Raw genomic sequence first — 14,778 nt, 5'->3', positions numbered from 1 at the left:
GGGCACAAATACCAGGATGGGAGAGCATATCCCAGGAAGGGGGAGCACATACCTGGATGAGGTAGCATATACCAGGATGGGGGCACAAATACCAGGATGGGGGAGCACATAACAGGATGGGGGACAAGGATGGAGGAGCACATAACAGGATGTGGGAGCATATACCAGGATGGGGGCACAAATACCAGAATGGGGGAGCACATACCAGGATGAGGGAGCATATACCAGGAAGGGGGAGCACATACCTGGATGAGGGAGCATATACCAGGATGGGGGAGCATATATTAGGATGGGGGAGCACATAACAGGATGGGGGAGCATATACCAGGTTGGGGGAGCATACACCAGGACAGGGGAGCACATAACAGGATGGGGGAGCACATAACAGGATGGGGGAGTACATACTAGGATGGAGGCAAAAATGCCAGGATGGGGGAGCATATACCAGGATGGGGAAGCATATATCCTAGGATGGAGGCAAAAATGCCAGGATGGGGACGCATATACCAGGATGGAGGCAAAAATCCCAGGCTGGGGGAGCATATACCAGGATGGGGAAGCATATACCAGGATGGGGGAGCATATACCAGGATGGGGCACTAATACCAGGATGGGAGAGAACATAACAGGATGGGGGGGCATATACCAGGATGTGGGATCAAATACCAGAATGGGGGAGCATATACCAGGATGGGGGCGCAAATATCAGGATGGGGGCGCAAATATCAGGATGGGGGATCATATACCAGGATGGGGGAGCATATACCAGGATGGGGCACTAATACCAGGATGGGGGAGCATATACCAGGATGGGGGAGCATATACCAGGATGGGGGAGCATATACCAGGATGGGGGCGTAAATATCAGGATGGGGGAACATATTCCAGGATGGGGGCACAAATACCAGGATGGGGAAGTATGGACTAGGATGGGGGTGCAAATATCATGATCGGGGAGCATATTCCAGGATGGGGGCACAAATACCAGGATGGGGAAGTATGGACCAGGATGGTGGAGCATGGACCAGGATATATTGCTGCATACAGAATGGGCCCCATATATTGCTTTTTACAGAATAATGGGCCCCATATATTGCTCCATACAGTACAGGCTCCATATATTGGTCCATACATTAAAAAAATAAAATAAAATACTCACCTCTCCTCGTTCCCCGTTGCAGTGTCCCGGACTCCTCAGCGTCTTCCGGCTCTCTGCGCTGTAGTGACGTTATCATGCCCTCTGCCCTGAGACGTCACAGTGTCAGAAAAAGCGGAAGACACCGGAGCTGTGGAGGACCAGGGAGAGGTGAGTATTGCAAACAGTTTAAAGCACGGGGGACCCACCACTCAAGGGTCACATACCGCGCCGGTGTCCCCGATGACGAGTAGCCCCCCCCCCCCCCGCTTGCTCAGGGCCCCGGCACTTTCCTGGGTGCACCGGCTGGTGATGTCGGCCCTGGGAGCCATGCCCTTGTTTGTACAAAGTACAAGAGATAACAGCAAAATAAAAAAAACGGAGCTGGACTACGTGCAAAGTGTAAGAGCACATTCACATTGTGACCATTTCAGAGATAAAACCCAAGAGAAAAACTAAAATGAGCTTATACTGATGGGTACACCTTGACGTGGTGGATTTGCATCGGCATTGGGGGCTGAGTACAGGCTGTTTTTATTATACATCGGGGAATGTAGCATTTGAGAAGGAGTTGTCTGAGTAGTGGACAGCCCCTTTAAGGATTTATTTGCATGAGACTTTCTTGATCGCGCTGGCAAAAACTATAAAAAAAAACCCTAGTGAAATAAAAGGTGTTTTTACCACCAGTTTTTGTGGTTTATGGCCGTGTACTTTCCACAGATGAAGCGCATTTATTATACGTCTTTCTTTATGTGAACATTACAAAGTGAAGGTAATTCATAAAATGAATCGATCTGTACACATTTCTATAGCTATTACTTAAAATACTAAATACAATGTTAGATTTCAAGAAACAGTTAATTTAAAAAATCCTGAATTCTGACCCCAGTGATCTCCGCTGAGAGGACGTCTGGGTGTTTCTGACAAACCAGGGAGGAGAATGTTTCAATCACCGGGTTCTAAGCATAAAGCCCCCGTTTCACATAGCGAGATCGCTGCTGTGTCACGGTTTTGGTGACGCAACAGCGACCTCACCAGCGATGTCGCTATGTGTGACACTTTGCAGCGATCAGGCCCCTGCTGTGAGGTCGCTGATCGCTGCAAAGTGTCTTGGACGTTGCCCTCCCGCTGGTCAGCACACATCGCTGTGTGTGACCAGCGGGAGCAGCGATCAGGCTGGTAACCATGATAAACATCGGGTTACTAGGGGCACACGCACCATACAGAATAATGGACCCCATATAACACTCCATACAGAATAATGGACCGCATATAATGCTTCATACAGAATAATAAGCCCCATATAGTGCTCCATACAGAATAATGGACCCCATATAATGCTCCATACAGAATAATGGACCCCATATAATGCTCCATACAGAATAATGGACCCCATATAATGCTCCATACAGAATAATTGACCCCATATAATGCCAAGGAGGAGTGTGACTCCTCTGTTCTGGATGCAGGACGGGGGAGGAGTGTGGCACCAGAATCGGCGCCTGCGCACAGCGCGATTTCCGGCGCCGTGAGCACAGACCTGCCGGGGAGGAGTGTGGTGCCTCTTTTTGGGCCGGGGAAGGAGTGTGGCATCGCATAGTGTGATATCCAGCGCCATTTAAGAGAAGACACATTTGCACTGTGTCTTCAACAAAATGGCGCCGGATATCGCTCTATGCAGGCGCTGATTCCGGTGTGATTTTATTAAAATAACCCAGGCGACGCACTGCAAGGGAGTGATGAAACTGTGAATAGGAGTATTTTCTTTTTATTTAATTTATGGATGGATGAGGGAGCATATACCAGAATGGGGGAGCACATAGCAGGATGGGGAGCATATACTAGTCTGGGGGAGCATATACCAGGATGGGGGAGCATATACCAGGATGGGGGAGCATATACCAGGATGGGGGAACTTATACCAGGATGGAGGATCATATACCAGGATGGAGGCAAAAATACCAGGATGGGGGAGCATATACCAGGATGGAGGCAAAAATACCAGGATGGGGGAGCATATACCAGAATGGGGAAGCATATACCAGAATGGGGGGGGGGCACTAACACCAGGATGGAGGAGCATATACCAGGATGGGGGAGCATATACCAGGATGGGGGAGCATATACTAGGATGGGGGATCAAATACCAGGATAGGGGCACAAATACCAGGATGGGGGAGCATATACCAGGAAGGGGGAGCACATACCAGGATGGGGGAGCATATACCAGGATGGGGGAGCATATACCTGGATGGGGAGCATATACCAGGATGGGGGCACAAATACCAGGATGGGGGAGCATATGCCGGAAGGGGGAGCACATACATGGATGAGGGAGCATATACCAGGATGGGGGCACAAATACCAGGATGGGGGACAAGGATGGAGGCGCACATAACAGGATGGGGGAGCATATACCAGGATAGGGGAGCATATACCTGGATGGGGACACAAAAACCAGAATGGGGGAGCATATACCAGGAAGGGGCAGCACATACCAGGATGGGGGAGCATATACCAGGATGGGGGAGCATATACCAGGATGGGGCGCATATACAAGGATGGGGAGCATATACCAGGATGGGGAGCATATACTAGGCTGGGGGAGCATATACCAGGAAGGGGGAGCATATACCTGGAGGAGGGAGCATATACCAGGATGGGGGCACAAATACCAGGATGGGGGAGCATATACCAGGAAGGGGGAGCACATAGCAGGATGGGGGAGCACATAACAGGATGGGGGACCAGGATGGGGAGCATATACTAGGATGGGGGACCAGGATGGGGGAGCATGGACCAGGATGGGAGGAGCATGGACCAGGATGGGGGAGCACATATTAGGATGGGGGCACAAATATCAGGATGGGGGAGCATATACCAGGAAAGGGGAGCACATAACAGGATGGAGGACCAGGATGGGGAGCATATACGAGGATGGGGGACCAGGATGGGGGAGCATATGCTAGGATGGGGGAACAAGATGGGGGAGCATATACCAGGATGGGGAAGCATATACCAGGATGGGGGAGCATATACCAGGATGGGGGATCAAATACCAGGATGGGAGCACAAATACCAGGATGGGGGGGCATATACCAGGAAGGGGGAGCATATACCAGGATGGAGGCAAAAATACCAGGACGAGGAAGCATATACAAGTATGGGGGAGCATATACCAGGATGGGGAGCATATACCAGGATGGGGGCACAAACACCAGGATGGGGGAGCATATACCGGAAGGGGGAGCACATACCTGGATGAGGGAGCATATACCAGGATGGGGGCACAAATACCAGGATGGGGGAGCACATAACAGGATGGGGGAAAAGGATGGAGGCGCACATAACAGGATGGGGGAGCATATACCAGGATGGGGGAGCATATACCTGGATGGGGACACAAATACCAGAATGAGGGAGCATATACCAGGAAGGGGCAGCACATACCAGGATGGGGGAGCATATACCAGGATGGGGGAGCATATACCAGGATGGGGCGCATATACCAGGATGGCGAGCATATACTAGGCTGGGGGAGCATATACCAGGAAGGGGGAGCACATACCTGGATGAGGGAGCATATACCAGGATGGGGGCACAAATACCAGGATGGGAGAGCATATACCAGGAAGGGGGAGCACATAGCAGGATGGGGGAGCACATAACAGGATGGGGGAACATATACCAGGATGGAGGAGCACATAACAGGATGGGGGTCCAGGATGGGGAGCATGGACCAGGATGGGGGGAGCATATACCAGGATGGGGGAGCATATATTAGGATGGAGGCACAAATATCAGGATGGGGGAGCATATACCAGGAAAGGGGAGCACATAACAGGATGGGGGACCAGGATGGGGAGCATATAAGAGGATGGGGGACCAGGATGGGGGAGCATATGCTAGGATGGGGGACCAAGATGGGGGAGCATATACCAGGATGGGAAGCATATACCAGGATGGGGGAGCATATACCAGGATGGGGGAGCATATACCGGGATGGGAGCACAAATACCAGGATGGGGGGCAAATACCAGGAAGGGGGAGCATATACCAGGATGGAGGCAAAAATACCAGGATGAGGAAGCATATACCAGTATGGGGGAGCATATACCAGGATGGAGGAGCACATACCAGGATGGGGGAGCACATATCAGGATGGGGGATCAAATGCCAGGATGAGAGAGCATATACCAGGATGGGGGTACAAATACTAGGATGGGGGAGCATATACCAGGATGGGGGAGCACATATCAGGATGGGGGAGCATATACCAGGATGGGGGAGCATATACCTGGATGGGGAGCATATACCAGGATGGGGGCACAAACACCAGGATGGGGGAGCATATACCGGAAGGGGGAGCACATACCTGGATGAGGGAGCATATACCAGGATGGGGGCACAAATACCAGGATGGGGGAGCACATAACAGGATGGGGGAAAAGGATGGAGGCGCACATAACAGGATGGGGGAGCATATACCAGGATGGGGGAGCATATACCTGGATGGGGACACAAATACCAGAATGGGGGAGCATATACCAGGAAGGGGCAGCACATACCAGGATGGGGGAGCATATACCAGGATGGGGCGCATATACCAGGATGGCGAGCATATACTAGGCTGGGGGAGCATATACCAGGAAGGGGGAGCACATACCTGGATGAGGGAGCATATACCAGGATGGGGGCACAAATACCAAGATGGGGGAGCATATACCAGGAAGGGGGAGCACATAGCAGGATGGGGGAGCACATAACAGGATGGGGGAGCATATACCAGGATGGAGGAGCACATAACAGGATGGGGGTCCAGGATGGGGAGCATGGACCAGGATGGGGGGAGCATATACCAGGATGGGGGAGCATATAGCAGGATGGGGGAGCATATATTAGGATGGAGGCACAAATATCAGGATGGGGGAGCATATACCAGGAAAGGGGAGCACATAACAGGATGGAGGACCAGGATGGGGAGCATATACGAGGATGGGGGACCAGGATGGGAGAGCATATGCTAGGATGCGGGACCAAGATGGGGGAGCATATACCAGGATGGGGAAGCATATACCAGGATGGGGGAGCATATACCAGGATGGGGGATCAAATACCAGGATGGGAGCACAAATACCAGGATGGGGGGGCATATACCAGGAAGGGGTAGCACATACCAGGATGGGGGAGCATATACCAGGATGGAGGCAAAAATACCAGGATGAGGAAGCATATACCAGTATGGGGGAGCATATACCAGGATGGGGGAGCACATACCAGGATGGGGGAGCACATACCAGGATGGGGGAGCATATACCAGAATGGGGGAGCATATACCTGGATGGGGAGCATATTCCAAGATGGGGGCACAAATACCAGGATGGGAGAGCATATACCAGGAAGGGGGAGCACATACCTGGATGAGGGAGCATATACCAGGATGGGGGCACAAATACCAGGATGGGGGAGCACATAACAGGATGGGGGACAAGGATGGAGGAGCACATAACAGGATGGGGGAGCATATACCAGGATGGGGGCACAAATACCAGAATGGGGGAGCACATACCAGGATGGGGGAGCATATACCAGGAAGGGGGAGCACATACCTGGATGAGGGAGCAAATACCAGGATGGGGGAGCATATACTAGGATGGGGGAGCACATAACAGGATGGGGGAGCACATAACAGGATGGGGGAGCACATAACAGGATGGGGGAGCACATACTAGGATGGAGGCAAAAATGCCAGGATGGAGACGCATATACCAGGATGGAGGCAAAAATACCAGGATGGGGGAGCATATACCAGGAAGGGGAAGCATATACCTGTTATATGCTCCTCCATCCTGGTGTTAGTGCCCCCCCCCATCCTGGTATATGCTTCCCCATCCTGGTATATGCTCCCCCATCCTGGTATTTTTGCCTCCATCCTGGTATATGATCCCCCATCCTGGTATAAGTTCCCCCATCCTGGTATATGCTCCCCCATCCTGTTATGTGCTCCCCATCCTGGTATATGCTCCCCCATCCTGGTATATGCTCCCCCAGACTAGTATATGCTCCCCATCCTGATATATGCTTCCCCAGCCTAATATATGCTCCCCCAGACTAGTATATGCTCCCCATTCTGGTATAAGCTCCCCCATTCTGGTATATGCCCCCCATCCTGGTATATTCTCCCCATCCTGGTATATGCTCCCCCATCCTGGTATGCGCTCCCCCTTCCTGGTATATGCTCTCCCATCCTGCTATTTGTGCCCCCATTCTGGTATATGCTCCCCCATCCTGGTATATGCTCCCCCATCCTTGTTCCCCATCCTGTTATGTGCTCCCCCATCCTGGTATTTGTGCCCCCATCCAGGTATATGCTCCCTCATCCTGGTATGTGCTCCACCTTCCTTGTATATGCTCCCTCATCCTGGTATTTGTGCCCCCATCCTGGTATATGCTCCCTCATCCTAGTATATGCTCACCATCCTGGTCCAAGCTACCCCATCCTGGTCCATGCTCCCCGATCCTGGTCCCCCATCCTCGTATATGCTCCCCATCCTGGTATATACTCCCTCATCCTGATGTTTGTGCCCCCATCCTAATATATGCTCCCCCAACCTGGTATATGCTCCCCCATCCTGGTATATGCTCCCCCCATCCTGGTCCATGCTCCCCCATCCTGGTCCCCCATCCTAGTATATGCTCCCCATCTTGGTCCCCCATCCTGTTATGTGCTCCCCCATCCTGCTATGTGCTCCCCCATCCTGGTATATGCTCCCTCATCCATCCATAAATTAAATAAAAAGAAAATACTCCTATTCACAGTTTCATCACTCCCTTGCAGTGCGTCGCCTGGGTTATTTTAATAAAATCACACCGGAATCAGCGCCTGCATAGAGCGATATCCGGCGCCATTTTGTTGAAGACACAGTGCAAATGTGTCTTCTCTTAAATGGCGCTGGATATAACACTATACGATGCCACACTCCTTCCCCGGCCCAAATAGAGGCACCACACTCCTCTCCGGCAGGTATGTGCTCAAGGCGCCGGAAATCGCGGTATGCGCAGGCGCCGATTCTGGTGCCACACTCCTCCTGCGTCCTGCGTCCAGAACACAGGAGTCACACTCCTCCTTGGCAGGTATGTGCTTATGGCACTGGACATCGCGTTATGTGTTCAGTGCCTACACATACCGTGATCTCCGGTGCTACACTCCATATTCCTGTCTGGGATGTGGATGTGGTCTTCAGCCTGAGGCCAACTGCGCAGGCGCAGTCTATAGAGGCTTCGGACAGTAGGGCACATCCCTGATTATATTATATATGGAGGACTTATTATTCTGTATGGAGAATTATATGCGGTCCATTATTCTGTATGGAGCGTTATATGGGGTCCATTATTCTGTATGGAGCATTATATGGGGCCCATTATTCTGTATGGAGCATTATATGGGGCCCATTATTCTGTGTGGAGCATTATATGGGGTCAATTATTCTATATGGAGCATTATATGGGGTCCATTATTCTGTATGGAGCATTATATGGGGTCCATTATTCTGTATGGAGCATTATATGGGGTCCATTTTTCTGTATGGAGCATTATATGGAGTCCATTATTCTGTATGGAGCATTATATGGGGTCCATTATTCTGTATGGAGCATTATATGGGGCTTATTATTCTGTATGGAGAATTATATGCGGTCCATTATTCTGTATGGAGCGTTATATGGGGTCCATTATTCTGTATGGAGCGTTATATGGGGTCCATTATTCTGTATGGAGCATTATATGGGGCCCATTATTCTGTATGGAGTAATATATGACGTCCATTATTCTGTATGGTGCATTACATGAGGTTCATTATTCTGTATGGAGAATTAGATGAGGTCCATTATTCTGTATGGAGCATTATATGGTGTCAATTATTCAGTATGGAGCATTATATGGGGTCCATTATTCTGTATGGAGCATTATATGGGGCCCATTATTCTGTATGGAGCATTATATGGGGTCCATTATTCAGTATGGAGCATTGCATGAGGTTCATTATTCTGTATGGAGCATTATATGGGGTCAATTATTCTGTATGGAGCATTATATGGGGTCCAGTATTCTGTATGGAGCATTATATGGGGAATATTATTCTGTATGGAGCAATATATGAAGTCCATTATTCTGTATGGAGCATTATATCGGGTCCATTATTCTGTATGGAGCATTATATGGGGTCCATTATTCTGTATGGAGCATTATATGGGGCCCAATATTCTGTATGGAGCATAATATGGGGCCCAATATTCTGTATGGAGCATTATATGGGGCCCATTATACTGTATGGAGGACTATGTGGTGCCCATGATACTGCATGGAGAACTATGTGGGGCCCATTATACTGTATGGAGCACTATGTGGTGCCCATAATACTGCATTAAGGACTATGTGGGGCCCATAATACTGTATGGAGCACTATGTGGTGCCCATAATACTGTATAGAGGACTATGTGCGGCCCGTTATACTGTATGGAGGACTATGTGCGGCCCATTATACTGTATGGAGGACTATGTGGTGCCCATAATACTGTATGGAGGACTATGTGGGGCATATTATACTGTATGGAGGACTATGTGGTGGCCACAATACAATGTGGAGGACTATGTGGTGCCCATAATACTGTATGGAGGACTATGTGGGACACATTATACAGTATGGAGGACTATGTGGGCCCCATTATATTGTATGGAGGACTATGTGGTGCCCAAAATACTGAATGGAGAACTATGTGGGGCCGATTATACTGTATGGAGGACTATGCGGTGCCCATGATACTGCATGGAGGACTATGTGGTGCCCATAATATTGTATGGAGGACTATGTGGGGCCATTATACTGTATGAAGGACTATGTGGGCCCATTATACTGTATGGAGGACCATGTGGTGCCCATAATACTGTATGGAGGACTATGTGGGCCCATTGTACTATATGAAGGACTATGTGGGGCCATTATACTGTATGGAGGACTATGTGGTGCCCATAATACTGTATGGAGGACTATGTGGGCCCATTGTACTATATGAAGGACTATGTGGGCCCATTATACTGTATGGAGGACTATGTGGGGCCATTATACTGTATGGAGGACTATGTGGGGCCCATAATACTGTATGGAGCACTATGTGGGCCCATTGTACTGTATGAAGGACTATGTGGGCCCATTATACTGTATGGAGGACTATGTGGGCCCATTGTACTATATGAAGGACTATGTGGGGCCATTATACTGTATGGAGGACTATGTGGTGCCCATAATACTGTATGGAGGACTATGTGGGCCCATTGTACTATATGAAGGACTATGTGGGCCCATTATACTGCACGGAGGACTATGTGGGGCCATTATACTGTATGGAGGACTTAGTGGTGCCCATAATACTGTATGGAGGACTATGTGGGCCCATTGTACTGTATGAAGGACTATGTGGGCCCATTATACTGTATGGAGGACTATGTGGTGCCCATAATACTGTATGGAGGACTATATGGGGCCCATTATACTGTACGGAGGACTATGTGGTGCCGATAATACTGAATGGAGGTCTATGTGGGCCCATTATACTGTATGGAGGACTATGTGGGGCCATTATACTGTATGGAGGACTATGTGGTGCACATAATACTGTATGGAGGACTATGTGGGCCCATTGTACTGTATGGAGGACTATGTGGGGCCATTATACTGTATGGAGCACTATGTGGTGCCCATAATACTGTAGGGAGAACTATGTGGGGCCCATTATACTGTATGGAGGACTATGTGGGGCAATTATACTGTATGGAGGACTATGTCGGACCATTATATTGTATGGAGGACTATGTGGGGCAATTATACTGTATGGAGGACTATGTGGTGCAAATAATACTGAATGGAGGACTATGTGGGGCCATTATATTGTATGGAGGACTATGTGGGGCCATTATACTGTATGGAGGACTATGTGGGGCCCATAATACTGTATGGAGGACTATGTGGAGCCATTATACTGTATGGAGGACTATGTGGTGCCCATTATACTGCATGGAGGACTATGTGGTGCCCATAATTCTGTATGGAGGACTATGTGGGGCCAATAATACCGTATGGAGGACTATGTGGGGCCCATAATACCATATGGAGGACTATGTGGGGCCCATAATACCGTATGGAGGACTATGCGGAGCCATTATACTGCATGGAGGACTATGTGGTGCCCATTATACTGCATTGAAGACTATGTGGTGCCCATAATTCTGTATGGAGGACTATGTGGGGCCAATAATACCGTATGGAGGACTATGTGGGGCCCATAATACCGTATGGAGGACTATGTGGGGCCCATAATACTGTATGGAGGTCTATGCTGTTCAGTCTGCACTGTGAGGATTCGCTGGTTTCTGAGCTATTGTAGAATTTACAATAGATATCACTCATGTAATGTAAGAAGTGAAATCTTTGCATTGTACTATATATATATTTCTCTGCGGTATCTGTGCATCATGAATCGTGGTATGTATTAAAGGGGCCCACTGAGACTCTTTTGCCCGGGGCCCAGAGAAACCTGGAGCCGGCCCTGGTGGTCCCCTTTCTGAGCTAACTATTCCATCTGTCTAGCTTCCCATGGACGGGCGTCTCAGTCTGGTCCGGTCCTGCTCGGCCTTTATTCACATTGATGTTGTTTGACACATGGTAAGGTTTTAATACCACAGACAGGTTAGGACCGTCCTGATGGGTCACCTTGTCACGGTGGGAAGGATTTTATGCTTTTTTGATCAAAATAGCGTTAACTATGTCCCCTATGTTATTACATGTACTATTACCATTTATTGATTTACTTGTTGTAGGGTATATGCTCATTTTGTTTTTTTTCTTGGGTTTCATTCCACTTACATTGTAGCCATTTTACTGCTACTGCCTGTAATATCAAAATAATTTGTACTTGTACTTTTATTCTAATACAAGAAATAATGTTTTATTAACTATCAAAACAGAATTAGTAGTAAGGGGTTAAAATCTCACCCAGTGCCTGGTACAACTCGGTCATTTTTGGATGATCCCAGCACGTAGTTTGTGCCTGATGGCTGCGTGTAAAGAACAAACAGGTAACGTCAAGCTATCTCCAGCGCTCTGCCCAGACAAACCGCGAAACCCTAAAGACTCCCTCAGGAGCGCTGATAATCAGAAACAAGTGGTAGAAGACTCCTTCCCCGATTATCTGCTGGTGTACAAAGGCCGCCAACCACCCGACAAACGAGCAAAATGCTGCCGACAACAATGACATCTATGGGCACAAAATATTCATATTGATAGTCGCAGTTAACTCGTGTAAATGGGCCCTCAGGGGGCAATGTACACCTTTGGCTCAGCCATCTCTACCCTATTCTCCAGTAAAACGATGGACACTGAGACAGGAACCATTATGAGTCAATGCTGTCATGGTATGGATCCATCCCCGGCATTAAATCTGTTTCTTCGCTCCTAATTCTGTATGATGTGCACTGCGCATAAGATAACAAAAGAGGACTGCAATTTTTTTTTGCCCAAAAAAATCCGCAACGTTATTTTCCTACAAGACAACCCGATATATTGTCACAAGAAGTCTTACAACTTTATGAATCACCAAAAACTAGAAAAAAAAACACTAATTATTTTACCCTTAAATAATAAAAATGAGACATTTATTCAAAAATAAGTAAAATAAGTATTTCATAAAATAGATTACATAGAAGCATAAAGGATGTGCGTTTTTTTATTTTATTTTATGCGTCTGGAGTTAGAACTCTGGGTTCATATTGATACCAAGTCATCTGGTAATACAATTACATTATTGCTTTACTTTGAATATTTGGTCCTTTTTTAATATTATCTGCCTTATACATTACTATTTTATTAAGGGTGTAGAATGTGTGTGTGTGTATATACAGGTGCATCTCACTAAATTAGAATATCATCAAAAAGTGAATTTATTTCAGTTCTTCAATACAAAAAGTGAAACTCCTATATTATATAGAGTCATTACACACAGAGGGATCTATTATATAGAGTCATTACACACAGAGGGATCTATTATATAGAGTCATTACACACAGAGGGATCTATTATATAGAGTCATTACACACAGAGGGATCTATTATATAGAGTCATTACACACAGAGGGATCTATTATATAGAGTCATTACACGCAGAGGGATCTATTATATAGAGTCATTACACACAGAGGGATCTATTATATAGAGTCATTACACGCAGAGGGATCTATTATATAGAGTCATTACACACAGAGGGATCTATTATATAGAGCCATTACACACAGAGGGGTCTATTATATAGAGTCATTACACACAGAGGGATCTATTCCAAGTATTTATTTCTGTTAATGTTGATGATTATGGCTTACAGCCAATGAAAACACAAAAGTCATTATCTCAGTAAATTAGAATACTTTATAACAACAGCTTGAAAAATGATTTTAAAATCCAAAATGTCTGTTCAGTAAATGCCCTCAATACTTGGTCGTGCTCCTTTTGCATCAATGCACCGTGGCATGGAGGCGATCAGCCTGTAACATACATAGTAACATAGTTTTTAAGGTTGAAGGAAGACTAAATCCATCTAGTTCAACCCATAGCCTAACATGTTGATCCAGAGGAAGGCAAAAAAAACCCACGTGGCAAACACCAAGCTCCACATTGGGGAAAAAATTCCTTCCTGACTCCATACTACAATCAGACTAGTTCCCTGGATCAACGCCCTATCAAGGAATCTAGTATATATAACCTGTAATATTATACTTTTCAAGAAAGGCCTCCAGGCCAATCTTAAATGTTAGTAGTGGATCACTCATTACACCATCATGCGGCAGAGAGCTCCATAGTCTCACTGCTCTTACAGTAAAGAATCCGCGTCTGTGATTATGATTAAACCTTCTTTCCTCCAGACGGAGAAGATGCCCCCTTGTCCACATCTCAGGCCTCAGAGTAAAAAGATCAGTAGACAGGTCTTTGTACTGTTCCCTCATATACTTGTACATAGTAATAAGATCACCCCTCAGCCTTTGTTTTTCCACAGTAAATAACCCCAAGTGTAATAACCTGTCTTGGTATCGCTGACCCCCCAGTCCTCTAATAACCTGTCTTGGTATTGCCGACCCCCCAGTCCTCTAATAACCTGTCTTGGTATTGCAGACCCCCCAGTCCTCTAATAACCTGTTTTGGTATTGCAGACCCCCCAGTTCTCTAATAACCTGTCTTGGTATTGCAGACCCCCCAGTCCTCTAATAACCTGTCTTGGTATTGCAGACCCCCCAGTCCTCTAATAACCTGTCTTGATATTGCAGACCCCCCAGTCCTCTAATAACCTGTCTTGGTATTGCAGACCCCCCAGTCCTCTAATAACCTGTCTTGGTATTGTAGACCCCCCAGTCCTCTAATAACCTGTCTTGGTATTGCAGACCCCCCAGTCCTCTAATAACCTGTCTTGGTATTGCAGACCCCCCAGTCCTCTAATAACCTGTCTTGGTATTGCAGACCCCCCAGTCCTCTAATAACCTGTCTTGGTATTGCAGACCCCCCAGTCCTCTAATAACCTGTCTTGGTATTGCAGACCCCCCAGGCC

At 47.6% G+C, this 14,778-nt stretch overlaps 1 protein-coding gene across 9 annotated transcripts in view; it reads right to left on the bottom strand.

Moving 5' to 3' along the window:
- DRP2 (dystrophin related protein 2) overlaps positions 1–14,778 on the bottom strand; it is a 181,158-nt gene that overhangs the window by 110,474 nt on the left and 55,906 nt on the right. For all 9 annotated transcript variants that reach the window (XM_073639694.1, XM_073639697.1, XM_073639695.1 and 6 more), the window contains one exon: positions 12,184–12,245. In XM_073639694.1, the coding sequence (XP_073495795.1) occupies positions 12,184–12,245 (62 nt within the window). The remainder of the gene's footprint in view (positions 1–12,183; positions 12,246–14,778) is intronic.

Source organism: Phyllobates terribilis, unplaced genomic scaffold (assembly GCF_046119375.1).
Source record: "Phyllobates terribilis strain yellow unplaced genomic scaffold, ASM4611937v1 Scaffold_7__3_contigs__length_470593459, whole genome shotgun sequence".
NCBI lineage: Eukaryota > Metazoa > Chordata > Amphibia > Anura > Dendrobatidae > Phyllobates > Phyllobates terribilis.
Note: the sequence above shows the minus strand (reverse complement) of the source record. Positions and strands in the feature narration are given on the sequence as shown.